Source organism: Macaca fascicularis, chromosome 1 (genome assembly GCF_037993035.2).
Source record: "Macaca fascicularis isolate 582-1 chromosome 1, T2T-MFA8v1.1".
In the NCBI taxonomy this organism is placed as follows: Eukaryota; Metazoa; Chordata; class Mammalia; order Primates; family Cercopithecidae; genus Macaca; species Macaca fascicularis.
This window is the reverse complement of record NC_088375.1, coordinates 78499963-78521366: the sequence shown is the minus strand read 5'-3', so window position 1 is coordinate 78521366 and position 21404 is coordinate 78499963. Positions and strand designations below refer to the sequence as shown.

Below are 21404 nucleotides of genomic sequence, written 5' to 3'. Positions count from 1 at the left end.
ATGCCACTGCCTAAATGGGAAAGGTCAAATGCTGAATGTTCTAAACACATGAGAGTTAATGAAGACTTGATCTGTTTTTTCTTCAGAACTTCTAAAAGAAAGCAAATCTATGAACATACATGTAAATCACTTAAAAAACAATCACACACACACAGTGTACTGGCTACATTTAGTGAGTCTTCATCTTTATTTTTATTTTCACAGGTTAAAGAAAACAAAATTGTATCATTTTTTATATGCCTATTTGGAAAAGCAATACTTTATCAACAAGATTAGTAGACTATATGACAGAAATTACTTATCATCAAGAAGTATACATTTTAGTTATTCAGATAAAGAAAGCAACATTCAGTCTCATGTTCACATGTTTCAGTAAGTACAACTTTGTTTATACAACCTTGGAAAAGACAGAGTAGGAGCCGCATTACTGTGTATTCCAGCTAGCACAACAGGCCTGAGTAGTTCTAGATGCCACTTAAAATCACTCAATTTGCTAGGGTAATCCACAGCTAAATACAGGAAAAGTAGAAAAGCTAGGTGAGCCACGGACAGGGACACTGTGTACAGTTACAAAGTCTGTGCATTTTAAATGGGTTCCCAGCACACGGGTGGGCAAAGACATATCCCACTGTGGTTCCAGCCCAGTAAAAAACAGCATCTTTGCGTAGTTAATTGGTCCAGGGAAGATGTCTTTTTGTCACTTACACAAATGCATCACGGTTAGCAAAAAGACTGATGCTAGAAGAAGAGACTTTCTCCCAGAAGAAACTTAGAATACATTATCTCACATTCACGGAAAAAATAGAACCCAGCAAAGTTTTCATGTTCTTACTGGGCAGAAATATCAGTGTTATGAAAAGTTAAACTGGTTGTCAAATTTTCAAAAGAATCTCCAATAAGTACAAAGGCAGAGCTCTAAGAAGAAATCTGGGACTGAGCCAAATGAGAAGAAAGTTTGAATAACACAAACCTAAATTTTTAATCTAATGCTACAATCATAGCAGATGTAAGCACAGCATACTAACAATTTCTTATAAGATTCTTTCTGTTTTAGCAATTCAAAGTCGTTTGTGTTAAAATTACATATGTGACAATGGTCCCATTATATTCTAATAAAAGTCACAATGTACATTCTCTCACTGTATACAAACCTATCATATATGGCATAAATGTTAAAACATTCGTTTCATTTTTAAAGTACTAAAATGCACATCTGAGAAAATTTTCTCATTTAAGTAATTAATGAAGTAACATGAAATAGCTTTGGTTTGCTAAGGCAATCTCCGTCCTAACTGTTTTCTTTTCTCTCTATGTTGTTTCATATTTTCATCCTTTAAAGAAACATTCTTATTTTTTACTGTGAGTTATCTGAAAGACTAGTAGTTCTTGTGGAAGAAGGAAGAAGAGCAAATGAAGCAATAAAAGGAAACTCACCTATGAACAATATTAACTTCTAACTAGATTTTTAATTAAAAAGCTTACCAGCAAGGTCTCTGGACTTCATCTGAAAATTCACAAAAGTTTAAACGGCTTAGGCCACCATTTGTCATTTTATATAACAGCTAAGACACCAGATACTATCAGTAAGTGGATTATTCATTTAATATAAATCTAATTTTTAGAGGTCAATTCTGAATACGTGAAAATACTTCAAAATACTTGAATATTTCAAATCCTGAATATGTATGATACAAGGTTTTATTCTATTGAATAGAAGAGATAAATTTCTTTCATATGGTACATGTATTTAAGTATTAGATAGTTTTCAAGCAACTACTTGGTAAGTCATAAACATTACATTTTATATCATGTCTTTTCTTCACATATTGATGAAATGTAGAATTGTAGCTAACAGAAAATTTAGAATGATTTTACAGAACATCATATATTAATGATAAACTCACATTCTAATTACTTATTAAATTAATTAAATACCTTTTGTAGACTGGTAGGATTTAGCTGAGTTTTGTCTATTATTTTCACAGCAACCTAAAAAAAAAAAAGAATCATTAAACTCTGTTTGAAAAATGCATATTTTAATTAATAAAACTTATAAAAAACCCAACTTTTGTTTCATTCCTAACTAGATATCATTTCGCTCTTTTTAGGTATTCACATAATCAGATAGTAACATTTTGATAATTTGGCAGCCTTAGAATATACTCCATTGACCCAAGTCCTTAATCTTTTGATCCTGAGCCAATGAAATGAAAGCGTTGCTATTTCTTCTAAGTTTCCTTCTTTAAAGTAAAAATCATCCTGTATCTTAACCTTTTACTCATGATCTTGATAAGCAACAATTATAGGGGGGAAGTGGCTTGTAAACTTGCAGTAAGTTAAATATTATGTGAATAAAACAATTCTGCTGGTAGAGAGATTGGATATCCAAGCTCACTTAGAGCAAACTGACAAAACGGACCTGAATATCTAAGGCTCTGCCCAGTATTCCCTGTCTCTGAATGGCTCCTAGGGTCAGAATAGACAGAAGGAACCAAATTCAATGGGAAACGACAATAATATGATATATAGAGCAAAGTGAAAATTTATTAAAAATATTTTTATTGAGTTTTTTTTTTTTTTTTTTTTTTTTGAGGCAGGATCTCATTCTGTTGCTAAGGCTGGAGTGCAGTGGTGCTATCACAGTTCGCTGCAGCCTTGACCTCCCGGGCTCAAGTGACCCTCACCTCAAGCTCCCAAGTAGCTGGGACTACAGTTGCACACTACCATGCCTAGCTAATTTTTGTATTTTTTGTAGAGCCGGGGTTTTGCCATGTTGCCCAGGCTGGTCTTGAACTCCTGGCCTCAAGCAATTATGCCCGCCTCAGCCTCCCAAGGTGGTGGGATTGCAGGCATGAGCCACTGCATTGGGCCTGATTAAGATTTTTTTTTTATATAATGTCCTAATCAGATCTAGTAAACATTATGTAATACAAAATGTTACACGTTTATTAAAATAAAGTCTTTAACCCTAGCATACAGATATATATACACAATGTACATATATGCAAGTATATAAATCCTTACTATATAAATACATATAAGTTAAAACACATGAGATTTTAGAAATCCAATTATCTTATTACCTGAGAAAACCACCCACACAGAAGTACTTGTTCAATGTAGTCTCTAAATACATACAAATTAGCAGGTGACTTTCTACGTATTCATACCTAACTTATCTCAAGCAGCAAGAACTTTTGTTCCTGAGGATTGGGCAGCAATGGAAATCAGAAATGTTCACAGAAATCATATAATGAAAGTCAACATCTGAGGAAAGCTCATCTGCAGCACACCTGATTGATAAGATGCTAATATGTATGAATGATTCTTTTCTAAATATTAAAAGGTCAACCTTTATGCCATGATAAACCTCTGCCTACTAATGTTCCATTCACACATACCCCAGTGTTTACCATATTGAAACTGTCATTTACTCCCAAACATGAGCTATAGGGAAGCTTTAACAAGACTCCAGAGAGGTCCAGGCAGATATTAAAAGGCATTGTGCAAACTTACCTCTCTACCAGTTAGAACGTGTCTTGCCAATTTGACTTTGGCAAAATTTCCCTTCCCTATTGTTTTTTGTAAACGGTAATTTCCAATGTGAGGCTGTTCATCTGTTGCTGATGTAATGGAGTTTCTACACCGGGGGATGTTCTGTCTGCTACTTGACTTGGTAGGCTGGATGTGCGGTTCAGTATATCCATCCACAGATGTATGCTAAGAAAAAGTTTACAAGATTTCATTGTTAAATTATATTATAAAAGGACAAGTAAAAAGGGTACAAATAATTATCATTACCAATTCTTCAATAACAATATATTGCACTACATCCTTTTAAAGTTTGAGCATTCTATTTATAATTTCTTCTGGACTTCAGCTCCCTTTACCAGGTAGAGTATAATTGCTTAAAACGAAATATTCAGGCCAGGAATGGTGGCTCACGCCTGTAATCCCAGCACTTTCGGAGGCCAAGGCAGGCAGATCACTTGAGGTCAGGAGGTCAGGACCAGCCTGGTCAATATAGTGAAACCCCGTCTCTACTAAAAACACAAAAATTAGCCGGTGTGGCAGCACATGCCTGTAATCGCAGCTACTTGGGAGGCTGAGGGAGGAGAATCACTTGAACCTGGGAGGCGGAAGTTGCAGTGAGCCAAGATCATGTCAGTGCACTCCAGCCTGGGTGACAGAGCGGGACTCCATCTCAAAAAAATAAAATAAAATGAAATATTCTACATGGCTTTAGGGATATGCTTTCAATTTAAAATTGTAAATAAATATACAGCCAGAAGCCTCACAAACCTTATTATTCCTTATAAAGGTGTTATCTCTTTAGGTTGTGATGACAGTATAGTTCAGGGCTGCTTCATTAAAAAGGCAGAATATCTTTATTGCCAAGACAACCTCATGGGTGTAAATCTCTTTCTCAAAACTAGCCCAGCCATTTGTCATGTTCTTGCTTCCATTTTGGGGGCATATAACTCAAAAAACTGACCAATGAGCTGCCTGCCTCAAGTATACCTATAATTCATTCCTGCCCAACCCCCTCACCCAGTTTATCGTGTCCAAGTGAAAGCTATCTATAGTCCTGCCCAGGTCCATAACCTATCCATCGCATCAGTGTTGTTCTGGAGGCAAAGATGTCACTTTGTCTCATGGCCTCACGCTAACCTACAACTGCAATGGATAGCTGATCCTGTTCACCTATGGACTCAGCACCTAAATTCCCAGGTCAAGCTGCCTAACCAGCTCTGTTTCACTAGCTGTGATTGTTCCTGCTCTTGTCTAGTTTTGTCTGTATTTTGATATACATAAAGTTTCTAGCAGTTTTTGTGAAAATGTTGAATCGCACACGATAAACACAACATCTTTCTCTGGCATCTTAAAAAATTGCTGAAGAAGAGTAAAACAAAATAACAAAGGAAAGGATATCTTTTGTTTGCAAAATAATGCAGAGTTATATTGCCCCACCTATAGGACCAACAGCTTCCTAAAGAATTTTGATCTTAAAGGCAACATTAAAGAGGAATCAATAATTTAGCAATCTCATGCAAAGCATGATTCAAAGTCATTTTTCTATTTGTAACTACTTTTTGTTTTATTTTATGATAATTTTTTAAAACTCAGCTCAGGACTAAGGGTTTTTGCTGGGTCTTACACACCTCTGCAGCTTTTGGCCTCATTCTGTGTTAGATGCACTTTGGTGTATTCTCACCACAACCTGTACTTCCACGTATCACAGCATGCTTTCCATTGTGCTATCATTATACATTTACTTGCCTGTCTCCCACCACCCTATTATAAACAATTTTAGGACAGAGATGTTTTCTTTTCATCTTTATACACTCAGCACATTACAGGTTACCAGATACACAGGAAGGATTCAATAAAGCAATAGTTTTCACAGAGTTATCCCTGGACCAGCACCATCAGAATCATCTGAGAACTTGTTCAAAATACAAATTCTCTGGTCTTATTCCAGACCTACTGACTATGAAACTCTGGGGGGAGGGTCCAGCACTCCCTGTTTCAACAAGTTCTCCAGGCGATTCTGATGCATGCCAACATTTGAGAACTGCAATGAAAATAATGTAAGGAGGAGTAAAATATAAAGTTACTCACTGGCTCTTGGAGACTTTTCTATTATCTGGGTAGAAACAAGAGATTTTAATTATAGTACTTAATTTCTAAGAGTTAACAGGGCCGGGCGCGGTGGCTCAAGCCTGTAATCCCAGCACTTTGGGAGGCCGAGGCGGGTGGCTCACGAGGTCAGGAGATCGAGACTATCCTGGCTAACATGGTGAAACCCTGTCTCTACTAAAAATACAAAAAATTAGCCGGGCGCGGTGGCGGGCGCCTGTAGTCTCAGCTACTTGGGAGGCTGAGGTGGGAGAATGGCGTGAACCCGGGAGGCGGAGCTTGCAGTGAGCCGAGATCACGCCACTGCACTCCAGCCTGGGAGACACAGCGAGACTCCGTCTCAAAAAAAAAAAAAAGAGTTAACAGACTGCCATTATATTTCCCACAACTAGTACTTCTCTACCTGAACTTGTTCTGCAGGGAATGCTGACTTCTCCAGCCTTCAAGATGTATCTTTTTTTTTTTTTCTGCGACAGGGTCTTGCTCTGTCACCCAGGCAGGGGTGCAGTGGCATGATCACTGCTCACTGCAGCTTCAAGTGATCCTCCCACTTCAGCCTCTTGAGTAGCTGGGACTACAAGCGTGCACCGCTGCCTCTGGCTACTTTAAAAAAAAATTTTTTTTTTTTTTTTGTAGAGATGGAGTCTCATCATGTTGGCCAGGCTGTTCTCAAACTCCTGGGCTCAAGCAATCCTCCCACCTCAGCCTCCCAAAGTGCTGAGACATGGGCATTAGCCACCGCATCTGGCCATTCATCTTTCAAGATTTAATATGAGTATCTCCTCCACACAGCTTTCTATGCCTTTTCACAGAGATAATTATTCCTCTTTTCTGTTGCTACCTATATACCCAATATATACTTCAACTATTAGAACTCTCACACCATCTTCTAAGTACTTGTCCATGGTCTGTGTTTACCGCTGACTTAAAGCTCCTAAAGCCCCATAACTTAATATAGTGTTAGGCACAGATAAGGCATTTGATACATACTAACTAAATTGAAGGGATTTAGGATCCTCATACTCCTGGTACCCTTACAGAATGACTTCTGAGGAATGAGTCCATGCTGTCCAGATCTTTGATGCATATAAAAGCAATATGCATTAAAATACTTGAGATGTAACTCAGCTCCTAATGCTGGTTGTAGGCTATATATTGATACTATACCACATTTTGATGGACTGTATTATTAACCCCAAATTTTCACACCCTTTGCCATGTAACTTTTCCAGGACCCTCCCACTGAGGGGGGACATACTTTCCTACTCTTTGGGTTCAGTCACATGATTTTTTTTTTTTTTTTTGGCCAATAAAATGAGTTAGAAATGATGGTAGGCAAGTCCCAACCTAGACTTCAAGAGGTCTTGTTGTGTCTCAACTTGCTTTCTGCCATCACCATAAGAAGGACTTATCCAGGCTGACAGCAGAAGGATGATAAGAAATACATGGAGCAGAGTCACTCCAAGTTAAGCCAAGATTTAATCAACTGCTCCCCAGCTGACTCTGACTCATGAGAAATCATAAATGGTTCTTGGTTTAAGCCACTTAGGTTGGGATGATTTGTTACACAGCAATGTCAGTAGATACACAATGCTATCATTATTTTAAAATTAAAAAGTAAACATAAGAGAAAAGGCAAAAACTTATGAACAATTAAAAGATTCTTATCAGACACGTTTACATTTTAGCAGAGTCTAGAAAGAAAGGATGAGGGAGGGAGGGAGGAAGGAAGGAAGGAAAGAAGGAAGGAAGGAAGGTGAGAAGGAGGAGGGGAGGAGGGAAGGAGAGAAAGAGGAAGGAAAGAAGGAGGGAGGGAGGGAAGGAAGGAAGGAAGGGAAGGAGGGAGGGAAGGAGGGAGGGAAGGAGGGAGGGGGGAGGGGGGAAAGGAGGGGGAAGGAGGGGGAAGAGGGAGGGAGGGAAGAAAAAAAAAAGAGGAGCTATATATGGCCAATTCCCTAAGGAGAAACCCTTGATTGTAAGCTGCATGGGAGCAGAATCCTTGACTATTTTGCATCCCCATCACCAAATATGGTGTAACATAGAGATTGGCAAACGATTCTGGAGAAATAATATACCCATGGGTCTACAGGCTGTAGCTAGCCAACCCTTGGTGTAACATGTCACATTTTGAGACACAGGTTTAAATTGTTTCTCAATGATTTTTTTTTAAAGATCTCCTAGCTCTCAACATTAAACATGATCATTTATACACAATACATTTATATGTCTTAAATAAAAAATCAGGATATACAGCATATATTTTATATTATATATATTATACATTCTGAATATATTATGTATTCTGAATATAAGATACCCACCAAAACAAATATTTTCAAAAAATTACATGTTTCCTTAGGATTGCTACAGCATCACTTAGGAGGCAACCTTTCCTTGGAAGGACTCTTTGAAGTGCAGTTTGAGATAGCTGATCTCATTTTCCTGATCAACAGCTTAATTCTCAAATAGAAAATGTGGCAAGAATATCAATTCAGCTCATGCTAGATTAAACAGTGAATTTAATTTAGAACTACCTCAACCCTAAGGCTGTTAGATAGAAGAAATTATGTTAGCTCAATTACAGCATGTCTATGAATTTTAATTTCTACCATTATCTGAAAACACAAGTTCCAATCCTGTCATTCTTTCTTCAAGTTTTCCACTTAATCCAGTAGACTGTGAATTCCTTCATTCTTTCTGCAGCAGTGGTAATGTGACCCTAAAGCTTGCCTTGAGTGTGCAGTGCAGTCAAAGTAATCAGAGATAATGATTTCATTAGCTCTTCAGTGCTGCATCCCGTGGAGCACCAGACTCAAATTCCTGAGTAATAAGAGATTTTTCCCCACCTTTAATACTGACTGAAATGGAGTTCTTCTACTCACTGGCTATACATCCTTGGAAATATATATTTTAAAAATTGCAATGTTTTATGACAGCCACTAAATCTGCTTGATGACTGAATATTCAAATGCTCCTAAAAAGTCAGATCACATATTAGACTTGAAGCCTGTCACAGCTCTGCTCTCAGGACTTTGGAATACGCTAATTTTGCATACCATAACCACCCTTTGGCCAAGTGATATTAGCACCAATACAGGTCATTGCAATTTAGAAACAATAACCACACTTTCGTTTCTCAAAGTCATTTTATTAAAGGAGTAGGAAAGTTCTGCTTCCAACAAAGAACAGTTTGTATCTAACTAAACCTATCAGCAGACAAAAATACAATCTGTAGACAAAATATTAAAAACAACTGTTTGAAGGCTCTGAAGAGCCACAAAAAAGGAAGCAAAGTCTTAAGGGAAGTTGATCACTGAATGAAGAAAAATTTCACAATGTAAAATGTGGGTTGTTACAGTTTTGAGCTGGGGGCAAACTCTGGCCCACCTTGCTCCGTATGACTTAAATACAAGCAGACAGCAATCGTTTTATTGGCTAAAAAGGAGTCTGAGGATAGGCTTGGGAGCTCACAATATGACTGGAAAGTGAGAGAGAAAACCTTGGGAAAAATGAAGTCATGAAGAAGAAAATGAAATCTGTATATTAATTGTGGGTGCTTTGCTAAGTCCCAAACTATGTACAAGCAAGAGAACCTCTAAGGAACACATTAGAACAAGGTAGTTAGAAATGTAAGTTAATGAAGTAGGTATTTGGCCTGTTCACCAAAAGGAGGCTGAATTTGAAGTTTGAGTAAAGCCAATTTAACTGTCTGCTAAAGCAAAAATCAACACTTCAGAAGATAATTAAATTCAGAGTCTCTGTAGAGTATCAATAAAAATGTTCAGTATGTAAGTAAAACTTACTAGACACATGAAGGAACAGACAAATATGATTCATTGTCAAGAGAAACAATAGTTAACAGAAACAGACCCCAAGATGATCCAGAAGTTGGAATCGACAGGCCAGAACTTTAAAGCAGATATTATAAATACATTTTTAAAGTAAAGGAAAATATGGTCACAAAGAACAAGTATATGGAAAATGTTAGCTGAAAAATTAAAATGATCATAAAGAGACAAATGGCAATTCTAGAACTAAATACTACAATATTTAAAAAGAAAAATTCATTGGATAAAATTACAGTAGACTGCAAAGAAAAAAGGGTCAATGAACTTGAAGACAGATTAATAAAATTTAGCCAATCTTAACAACTGAGACACAGGAAGACTGAATAAAAATAAAGCCTCAGCCGGGCGTAGTGGCTCATGCCTGTAATCCCAGCACTTTGGGAGGCCGAGGCAGGTGGATCATGAGGTCAGGAGATTGAGACCATACTGGCTAACATGGTGAAACTCCATCTCTACTAAAAATACAAAAATTTAGCTGGGCATGGTGGCGGATGCCTGTAGTCCCAGCTACTCCGGCGGCTGAGGCAGAAGAATGGTGTGAACCCAGGAGGCGGAGTTTGCTGTGAGCCCCGATCGTGCCACTGCACTCCAGCGTGGGTGACAGAGTGAGACTCCGTCTCAAATAAATAAATAAATAAATAAAGTCTCTACGATCTGTAGTGGGTCAATGTCACATAAACTGTTACATATATAAATGGGGCCCAGAGAAGGAATAAAAGAAAATAGTGTGGATAAAAAGAACTTGAAGTAATAATGGCCATACAATTCCTCCAAACTGTAAATTCTAAGAAGGATAAATACCAAGGAAAAAAAAAAAACAACCCAGTGTAGAAGATCACTGTCAAATTGCTGAAACCATGCTTAGAGGAAAACAAAAACCTTAAAAGGAGTCAGGGAAAAATGACACGTTCACATATAGGGATAACAATACAAATGGCAACTCACTTCTCATTAATCAACAATGGAAGTCAGATGACAACATTTTTAAAGTGCTACAGAAAAATCAAATGCAAGCCAAAATTTATTACCTAGTGAAAACATTCCTCAAAAAAGGCAAAAACGACATTTTTAGATTAACAAAAACTGAAAGAATTTGTTGCCAACAGACATACACTATAAAAAATGCTAAAGAAATGAAAGTAACCATAGAGGGTAAAATGAATCTACACAAATGAATAAAGAGCTCTGGAACTAGAAAATATGTGGGTAAATACAAAACAGTATACATTTTTCCATCTCCACATTTATTTAAAAGACATATGACTCTTCAAAGCAAAGAATAATACTGTAAGTGGAACTTATAAGCAGAAGTAAGAATATGTGAAAACAAAACTACAGAGATTTCAGCATTACTCTCTCAATAGCTGAAAGAACAACTATACATGAAAAAAAAACTGCCAGGCGTGGTGGCTCATGCCTGTAATCCCAGCACTTCAGGAGGCCAAGGCGGGCAGATCATCTGAGGTTGGGAGTTCGAGACCAGCCTGACCAACATGGAGAAACCCCGTCTCTACTAAAAATACAAAAAAATTAGCTGGGCGTGGTGGCACATGCCTGTAATCCCAGCTACTTGGGAGGCTGAGGCAGAAGAATCGCTTAAACCCAGGAGGCAGAGGTTGCCGTGAGCAGAGATTGCACCATTGTACTCCAGCCCGGGCAAAAAGACCGAAATTCTGTCTCAAAAAAAAAAAAAAAAAAAAAAAAAAGAAAAGAAAGAAAGAAAAGAAAAAACAGTAAGGACACACAAAATCTGAACAACACTATCAAGTTATGGAAGGTTACAGATTTCTTAAAGCACATGGTTCTTAAGTTCTAAGTCAAGAACCCTTCTCTAGACCTCTTAAGCTCTTCCCATAGATATTTTAGTTCTCTTTAGAGTGACAACATTGTCTTTTCATCAAAGGATAACTTAAAGAACAGCTACTTTGCCGGCTGCAGTGGTGTTTGCCTGTGGTCCCAGCTACTCAGGAGGCAGGTGAGAGGACCGCTTGAGCCCAAGAGTTCTGGGCTGTAGTACACTATGTTGACCTGGTGTTTGCACTAAGTTCAGCAACAATATGGTGACCTCCTGGGAGTGGGGGACCACCAGGTTGCCTAAGGAGGGATGAACCAGCCCTGGTCAGAAACAGAGCAGGTAAAAACACCCATGTTGAACAATAGTGGGACTGCACCTGTGAACAGTCACTGCATTCCAGCCTGGCAACATAGTGAGACCCTGTCTCTAAAGAAATAAAAAATGAAAATAAAAAAGAACAGTTACATCTCTATAGGAACATGGCTGAAGATACATTAATAATAATTAATACCTACTTCATAAGGATCCAAGCAACGAATCTGCCTGAGTTTAGTTGTTGGAAATATTTCTCTGACCTGGTACACTTCCTTTATTATATTATTATACAATAATGTCTCCCTCTTTCCCCTGTTTTGACATTTCAAGGTGACTTTTCATATTAAATAGTACAATGGTGGATGTTGTCAGTGACGCTACTTTTATGAGTGACAAAAATATTTTAACAGCTGGAAAAGAATGCTTATGAAACATAGAAGACCTGTGATTCTCCTCCTCTATGTTCCTACTGCACTTGAAACATTCTTTTACATAATACTTACAACCTTACAATGAAACTACCTTATTTTTTTAAGCCATGTTCTATGAAACTGTGAGCTTTTAAATTGTCAAGTACTACGTCTTTTACATTCATTATCATTCAATATAGTGACTAGTACCTGAATGAACCCACTAAATACGTTATCTTCTATTGTTAAGTACTCAACTTAAATCCTTCTGCAAACTGGCCAATAACTATTTTATCTGGTTCTTTAAAATCAACAAAACTAAAAGTCCTCAACAAAATGCAACTTAATTACAGAGAAAAAAATCAATTTTATTTGATATTAGCAGAGCTTATTTCAATGAGATGTCAATAAATTTGATAAGATAGTCACATACCTATTTCCAAAAACATAAAACACAAAAATATAAGGTCTAACAATGGAAAAAGAAAAAGTTATTGAAATAAATTGCCACTAAAACCTTCTGACAGCTACCACGCGATGCACAGCATAAATCCAAAGGGAGAAGTTGTACAATATGTTCCTGCCTGCCCTTATTGAGCAAGTGCGCAATTTTCCAAATATTCATATTGCAAGTACCCTTTTACCTGGTTTGTTTTTAGGTACCAGAAATGGGTTCAGTTTTAAAACCTAAATAGTATGATAATAATGAAGAAAAGTAGCCAATATAGTTTATTAATAGAGATCCAAGGAACCTAAATGAAATATTAGCTGATATCACCAGTAACATATTAAACAATTATCACTTCAATTAAGTAGGTGTATGATCAGAAGGCAAAGTTAACTCTATACAAGAAAAATATTACAATTTACTGCTTCGACTTGAAAAACATAGAGTTGTACTAAGTGAGATAAACCATAAAAACAGAAACAAGAGTATCCCATCAAACACCTTCATTCAACAAAGTAGCACTACTAGATATATCAGCAATGCTTCTTAAGAACATATATATATAGATATGGAAAAGATTGATTTGTATTATCTTTCTGCAGCTGGCATAAATATAAACCTGGAAAATCCAAGTAAATCAATAAAGTATCTTTTGGAGGTTCAAAAAGTTGTAAGAGACAGGAAACATCCTTAATAATTACTACATTCTGAGAAAAATCACTGGGTTAACTCTTCATTCATCCTTTCATATTCAGCTTAGACATCACTTCCCAGGAAATGCCACACATCATATTGGAGTTTCTACTCCTTCTTCATCTAAGTCAGGTTCAGTGTCACATTTGGTCTTTCTATTGCTATTTCTAGCACTGCACTGTTCCAAAATTTTTAATTAATTTTTATGAAATGATATATTGTTCACCATTGCTTTTTTACATCCTTCCACTTCTCTTAGATTTACTTTTTCTAGTTTGTAAAATTTTTTTCAGATAGGTGTGTAGGTGATATACTTTCTGAATCTTTACAGCTACTAATTTTTGTTTCAACTTCACATGTAAACAACAATTCCATTAGATACAGAACAGGTACAAAGGAACATTCTTCCAGTTACTCCTGGACTTATTTCAGAAGGTTGAACCTTTCAGAAACATGATTTACTTATATCTATAAAAACATTACAAATTGTGACCCCTGAATGACAAAACAATGAAAGACAGAAGAAATCCTACAGAAGTTCCAGGTGAAAAAAACTTTTTACAAAACCTTTGTCTAAGGAATAGACCTAAATGCAAAGGAGAATATGTGATATGTCAGTGTGAAATTTAGCACTTCATATCAATGAAGAAGTAATAAATTATTCAACAAATAGTATTGGAACAGCTAGAAAAAATAAAGCTGAATATCTAGGAGTGAGGTATCACTCTTTACTCCAAAATACATTCACAATCTATTAAGAATATAAATGTAAAAACAAACAGAAAAAAACACAAAGATGAAGAAACCACAAAAGTACCAGAAGAAAGAATCAACAGTTCAGCAAATGTTTTTTAGTCTCAGCATGGGAAATGCCTCTCTAAGTATAACATAAAATAAAAGTCACTAAAAAAGTTTAATAAATGTGACATCACAAATTTAAAAGACAGTAGTTGATTTTTCAAAAAACTCTCCTTATTTCAAAGCAAAGAGGCAGACAATAAATTGAGAAAAAATATTTGTAATATATGGCAGGCAAATGGTTAATTTTAAAATACTAAACCTTCCATAAGTCAATTTTTTAAATGGGCTAATATGAATGTGCACAGGAAGTATACAGATATTTCACAGAAAAGGACATATATGTGACTTTCAAACATATGAAGTCAATTATAAGTGAAATATAAATTAAAGTTACAATAAAATCTATTTTTCATCTATCAGATTACAATGATTAGAGTTTGACAGCATTTGTTGGTGACAGTATAGAACTAGGCATACTTATGTATCATTGGTCACAGTGAAAATTGACACAAATTCTATGTATAGGAGGAGTTGGGAGACAACTATCAAATACATTCCCACAGTCCTTGGGCTAGAAATTTTACTTCTAATAATATGTTTTACAGACATAGTCACAAATGAGTGTAAAGATGAACACATGCAATATTTACTGTAGCACTGTTTGTAACAGTGAAAACAGAAGCAAGCACAAACGTCCATCAATAGGGAGCTGGTTATGTATGTATGGTATGTTCTTTGTAAATGTGTATATGTGTACATGTGCCTCCATGCACATGCTTCAATAAGCACAGACTATCTCCAGAAGGTTACACAAGACACAGAACAGAAAGCAGTTACCTCTAGAAAAGGCAGCTAGGGGACTGGGAAACAGAAGTAGAGGGAACATTTTCTTTTTCTAACGTATATTTTTAAGTATTTGGAATATTGTTCTAAATGCACATATATTAACTATTCAATATGATGGAACAAGTGATTTTTTTTTTTTTTTTTTTTTTTTTTGAGACAGAGTCTTGCTCTGTCGCCAGCCTGGAGTGCAGTGGCGCGTGATCTCGGCTCACTGCAACCTCCGCCTCCTGGGTTCAAGCGATTCTCCTGCCTCGGCCTCCCGAGTAGCTGGGACTTCAGGCATGTGCCACTACGCCCACCTAATTTTTTTTGTATTTTTAGTAGAGACGGGGTTTCAACAAGTGATTTTTTAAAAAAAATTTGCATAAGAGGCTGGGCAAAGGGAAGAGGGACCCACCATTTATTAAATGTCCACTATGTACCATACATTGTGTTAGATTGAATAATGTACCCAAATTCAACTCAATAGCTATTCACATTATTGGTATTCAAACTCAGCCATTTATTGCTATAAACCTAGCTGTAGATACGTTTTTAAAAATTTAAACTTGAAATACAGCTTTGAGGGCAAATAGTAGAATGACAGTACATGTATATAACCTTCTTGAGAACCCACTGGAAAAAAAATAGGGTTGGAAAGAAACAACCTATAGTATAATAAGAATGCAACTACAACCCCATTCCTCAAACTTCAAGTAAAGTAAAAAGTGGTAGGTGAACAGTTTCAGTAAACCCTTACTAATAACTCCTAACTAGGAGGGATGATGATAGGGTGCGCAGAAGACCACAGAAGAAACACGGCGTACAAGCTACTCAGCCCCTGAAAGAAGTACTATATTGAAGATCATCCTACCTTTCTCCAACTCAATTTCCTAACTAGTAAACAGGATAGCAAATCTGCTCATTCTGGAAATAAAGGTCAAAATTCAAGAAGCATTCTCTAATGGACTAGATGTGACTTCAAGACCCTTAAAATTTAGTGAAACTGTTCTAAGGAATTAAACCTTAGCCAAGGTTACCTGAGGCAACCCCAACCACCACCACAATCTCTCTCCTCTTACCTCATCATTTCCTTCAAACTACTGAAGAAATGAAAAGAGAATATGAATCTATTAACACATGCTCAGCTGTCAGCTCAAGTTCTATTTACATTTAATGGGAGGTAAATCAAGGATAATCCACCTATGTTATTCTTGAGCAAACAGCAAATCTGGATAAAATTCCCCATTCAAAGGATGAACTATATGGAAAATATTCCAACATGGTACCTATGTATAGATATTGTGTGGTGGAGAAAAGGAATACCAGATTTAAAAAAAAAAATACTATGGTAAAAGAATTACTCCAGAAAACAGGAAAGAAAAAAAATTTTAGATAAACCTCTTCTACAACATTCAAAAAATAAAACCAAAACTAAAGAAAAAAGTAATCTTAGAATATTTCAAACAAAATAAACAAATTAAGTGACCTTTGAACCATATTTTACATAGCCTTAATAAAATAAACTTTTAGGCAAAAAAATTTAAATATCATTCAGTAGTCTTATTAATAGTAATATTATTAAAACTATATTTTCTATCTGAATATATACATATAAAGACAAACCAAGTAAGTAATTATATATTAAAATTATAAAAATTTTCAGGATAAAATCAAAGTAAAAATCCTGTAATATTAAATTTGAAGTAGAAATATCAGCATGAACTCATGACTCATGCTTTTTTAACAAAATGTCTATTTCCTGAATGTGGATGAAAGAGGTCTCAAAACACAGACAACCCAGTAACAATGGCACCCTCTTTAGAGAAATGCCTGAGTCTGGGGGCAGGAGATTTACCAGATAAACCTGGGACACCGTGTGCCAGAAGGAAGAACACTGGCAATTATTAATGAAATTATGTCAAAAAGACACAGAAGCTGGCCTGAAGGGGCTCCTAGTGTCACTCTGCTAGCTATTAAATAGCAGAGCTGGGATTGAAATGGAGGGAGTATGGCTCCAGGATTCATGTTAACCACTATTGTAGACTACCTCTCAAACAAGACAAATTAAATTACAAGGGGGAAAGGAGACGAAAACTAAAGACTAGAATAGAGGAAAAACATCTTCTTGACTTACAAGCATCTTTTGAAACAGCCGATCCCTTCTTTATCCTTTAATACTCTTCTGTACTTGGTTGTCGTGGTTTCCCCACCTGACCTCATATACTTTTAGGCAAAAAACTCTTAAATATCACTCAGTAGTCTTATCAACAGTGGTATTATTAAGACTATATTTTATATCTATATATATACATATAAAGGCAATGGAAATAAGTAATTATATTAAAATTATACAAATTTCTCAAGTCTTGTTTATTTCCATTTTCCTCAACTTCTTAATACTGAAAAACCCCAGGAATTTAGATCTTGGTATTCCTGTCTTCTCTGCCCATGCTACACCAACTCCCTTGGTAATCCTATGATCCCATCCAGTCTCACAGTTTTAAAAAACATGTATATGCAGACAACTTCAAAAGTTCTACCTTCAGCCATCTCTCCTGAATTCCAGACTGTTATATCCAGCTGCCACTTTAATATCTCCACTTGTATGTTTATCTGTGAGTATCTCAATCTTAGCATGTCCCAACTTGATCTCCACCCCCACACCCTGCAAAACTTACTCCACCACAGCCTTCTCTATCTCATCTGATGGCAATATTATCCTTCCAGGTGCTCAGACTAAAAACTGAAGTTATCTTTAACTTAGACCCTTCCAACCCTCCCTCCCTCTCTCTCTCATCCCACCCTCAACCTGTCAGGAAATCCTATTGATTTTACCTTAAAAATATGTATCCAGAATCCAGCCACTCTCACCAATCCTACGTTACCACCCTTGGTTGAGTTACCTGAATTATTGCATTAGCCTCCTAACAGGTTATCCTCTTTCTAACCTTGTCCCTTACCATTTCCCTCTCCCCAGTCTATCGTTTTTTTTTTTTTTTTTCATTATACTTTAAGTTCTAGGGTACATGCGCTCAACGTGCAGGTTTGTTACATAGGTATACACGTGCCATGTTGGTTTGCTGCACTCATTAACTCGTCATTTACATTAGGTATTTCTCCTAATGCTATCCCTCCCCCTGCCCTCAACCCCACGACAGGTCCTGGGGTGCGATGTTCCTCGTCCTGTGTCCAAGTGTTCTCATTGTTCAATTCCCACCTATGAGTGAGAACATGCGGTGTTTGGTTTTCTGTCCTTGTGACAGTTTGCTCAGAATGATGGTTTTCAGCTGCATTCACGTCCCTGCAAAGGATAGGAACTCATCCCTTTTTACGGCTGCATAGTACTCCATGGTGTATATGAGCCACATTTTCTTAATCCAGCCTATTATTGATAGACATTTGGGTTAGTTCCAAGTCCCTGCTATTGTGAATAGTGCCACAATAAACATAAGCATGCATGTGTCTTTATAGTAGCATGATTTATAATCCTTTGGGTATATATCCAGTAATGGAATCGCTGGGTCAAATGGTATTTCTAGTTCTAGATCCTTGAGGAATCGCCACACTATCTTCCACAATGGTTGAACTAGTTTACATTCTCACCAAAAGCGCTATTTCTCCACATCCTCTCCAGCATCTGTTGTTTCCTGACTTTTTAATGATTGCCATTCTAATTGGTGTGAGATGGTATCTCACTGTGGTTTTGATTTGCATTTCTCTGATGACCAGTGATGATGAGCATTTTTTCATGTGTCTGTTGGCTGCATAAATGTCTACTTTTGAGAAGTGTCTTCGATTCATATCCTTTGCCCACTTTTTGATGGATTGTTTGTTTTTTTTTTCTTATAAATTTAAGTTATTTGTAGATTCTGGATATTAGCCCATTGTCAAATGGGTAGCATGCAAAAATTTTCTCCCATTCTGTAGGTTGCCTGTTTACTCTGACGGTAGTTTCTTTTGCTGTGCAGAAGCTCTTCAGTTTAATTAGATCCCATTTGTCTATTTTGGCTTGTGTTGCCATTGCTTATGATGTTTTAGTCATGAAGTCCTTGCCCATGCCTATGTCCTGAATGGTATTGCCTAGATTTTCTTCTAGGGCTTTGATGGTTTTAGGTCTAACATTTAAGTCTTTAATCCATCTTCAATTAATTTTTATATAAGGTGTAAGGAAGGGATCCAGTTTCACCTTTCTACATATGGCTAGCCAGTTTTCCCAGCACCATTTATTAAATAGGGAATCCTTTCCCCATTGCTTGTCTTTGTCAGGTCTGTCAAAAATCAGATGGTTGTAGATGTGTGGTGTTATTTCTGAGGCCTCTGTTCTGTTCCATTGGTCTACATCTCTGTTTTTGTACCAGTACCATGATGTTTTGGTTACTGTAGCCTTGCAGTATAGTTTGAAGTCAGGTAACGTGATGCCTCCAGCTTTGTTCTTTTTGCTTAGGATTGTCTTGGCAATGTGGGCTCTGTTTTGGTTCCATATGAACTTTAAAGTAGTTTTTTCCAATTCTGTGAAGAAAGTCATTGGTAGTTTGATGGGGATGGCATTGAATCTATAAATTACCTTGGGCAGTATGGCCATTTTCACGATATTGATTCTTCCTATTCATGAGCATGGAATGTTCTTCCATTTGTTTGTGTCCTCTTTTATTTCACTGAGCAGTGGTTTGTAGTTCTCCTTGAAGAGGTCCTTCACATCCCTTGTAAGTTGGATTCCTAGGTATTTTATTCTCTTTGTAGCAATTGTGAATGGGAGTTCTCATTATTTGGTTCTCTGTGTCTGTTACTGGTGTATAGGAATGCTTGTGATTTTTGCACATTGATTTTGTATCCTGAGACTTTGCTGAAGTTGCTTATCAACTCAAAGAGATTTTTGGCTGAGATGATGGGGTTTTCTAAATATACCATCATGTCATCTGCAAACAGGGACAATTTGACTTCCTCTTTTCCTAATTGAATACCCTTTATTTCTTCCCCTTGCCTGACTGCCCTGGCCAGAACTTCCAACACTATGTTGAATAGGAGTGGTGAGAGAGGGCATCCCTGTCTTGTGCTAGTTTTCAAAGGGAATGCTTCCAGTTTTTGCCCATTCAGTATGATATTGGCTATGGGTTTGTCATAAATAGCTCTTATTATTTTGAGATACGTTCCATCAATACCTAGTTTATTGAAAGTTTTTAGCATGAAAGGCTGTTGAATTTTGTCAAAGGCCTTTTCTGCATCTATTGAGATAATCATGAGGTTTTTGTCACTGGTTCTGTTTATGTGATGATTACATTTATTGATTTGCATATGTTGAACCAGCCTTGCATCCCATGGATGAAGCCCACTTGATCGTGGTGAATAAGCTTTTTGATGTGCTGCTGGATTCAGTTTGCTAGTACTTTATTGAGGATTTTCACATCGATGTTCGTCAGGGATATTGGTCTAAAATTCTCTTTTTTTGTTGTGTCTCTGCCAGGCTTTGGTATCAGGATGATGCCGGCTTCATAAAATGAGTTAGGGAGGATTCCCTCTTTTTCTATTGATTGGAATAGTTTTAGAAGGAATGATACCATCTACTCTTTGTACCTCAGGTAGAATTCGGTCCCCAGCTTATTCTTAACACAGCAAACAGAGTATTTCTTTTTAAGACATATATCGTATCATCACACTCTTTGTTAAATATCCTACAACAGATCCCCATTTTACTCAGAGTAAAATCGAAGTCCTTATATGGCCAATAAGGTAAGACTAACAAAGTCTGACCCCCTATTACCTCTCTGCCCTCATTTGCTACTATGCCCCTTCTCACTCACCTTGCTCCAGCCAAATTGGTTTCATAGCCATTCTTCAGGAATGTCTGGCATGCTCATACAACAGGCCGTTTGCTCTAGCTGTTCCCTCTGCCTGGAACATGCTTCTCTCAGAAATCAGTTTGTTCAATTCCTTCAGGTCCCTCAAGTATTTGCTTAAATCTCATCTTTGCAGTGAGGTTTACTTTGACCTATTTCATACCACACATCTCCTTTGCCTTTCTGATGGATTGTTTATTAGTGTCCTCTACCTTTCCCCACCCTCATAAGAACAAAGATATTTACTGCATTTACTTTTATATCCCAAGTGCCTGAGAAAGTAAAAATATCAAGTACTAAAAAGGTTTAAATACAATAATTTAACAATATTTTAACAAAAACATCTATTATATTACTGAGCCTAAGTGGGTTGCACTAACCTATTCAAAAGAAAAAGACTTTTCATACCATGAGAGGGGTATTCCTAACTTCAACTATATGCTGCCCATGAGAGACACATCTAAAACAACTGAAGTAAAAAAGTTAAAAGTAAAATATACTAGGCAAATACAAATGGATAGAAAGCAGGGGCCATGTGGTAATTAAGAAGATAAGCTTTAAAGCTAGACAGACTTAGTATCAAATAGTGCCTATGCCACTAAGTAATGTGACCTTCGGGAAGTTACCTCTCTGAGACTCAGTTTACTATTCTATAAAATGTTGTTATCACCTATAAGTCAAGGATTTTTAAATTATAATTATACAAAAGAGAACATTTAACACAGTGCTTGGCGCATGCTCAATACCAGAACCTACTGTGATTACTGTCCTTGTCACAATTCAAAATGGAAC

At 36.8% G+C, this 21404-nt stretch overlaps 1 protein-coding gene across 16 annotated transcripts in view; it reads right to left on the bottom strand.

Moving 5' to 3' along the window:
• The window catches only part of MARK1 (microtubule affinity regulating kinase 1), a 143930-nt gene that overhangs the window by 81586 nt on the left and 40940 nt on the right, over window positions 1-21404 (bottom strand). For 10 of the 16 annotated variants that reach the window (XM_065542096.2, XM_065542103.2, XM_005540895.5 and 7 more), the window contains 2 exons: window positions 3517-3720; window positions 1936-1989 (listed from right to left, as the gene is read on the bottom strand). In XM_065542096.2, coding sequence (XP_065398168.1) covers window positions 1936-1989; window positions 3517-3720 — 258 coding nt within the window. Of the gene's footprint in view, window positions 1-1482; window positions 1538-1935; window positions 1992-3516; window positions 3721-21404 lie in introns of those variants that run through there. The other 6 variants (XM_074036688.1, XM_074036696.1, XM_005540894.5 and 3 more) reach the window with 4 other exon arrangements.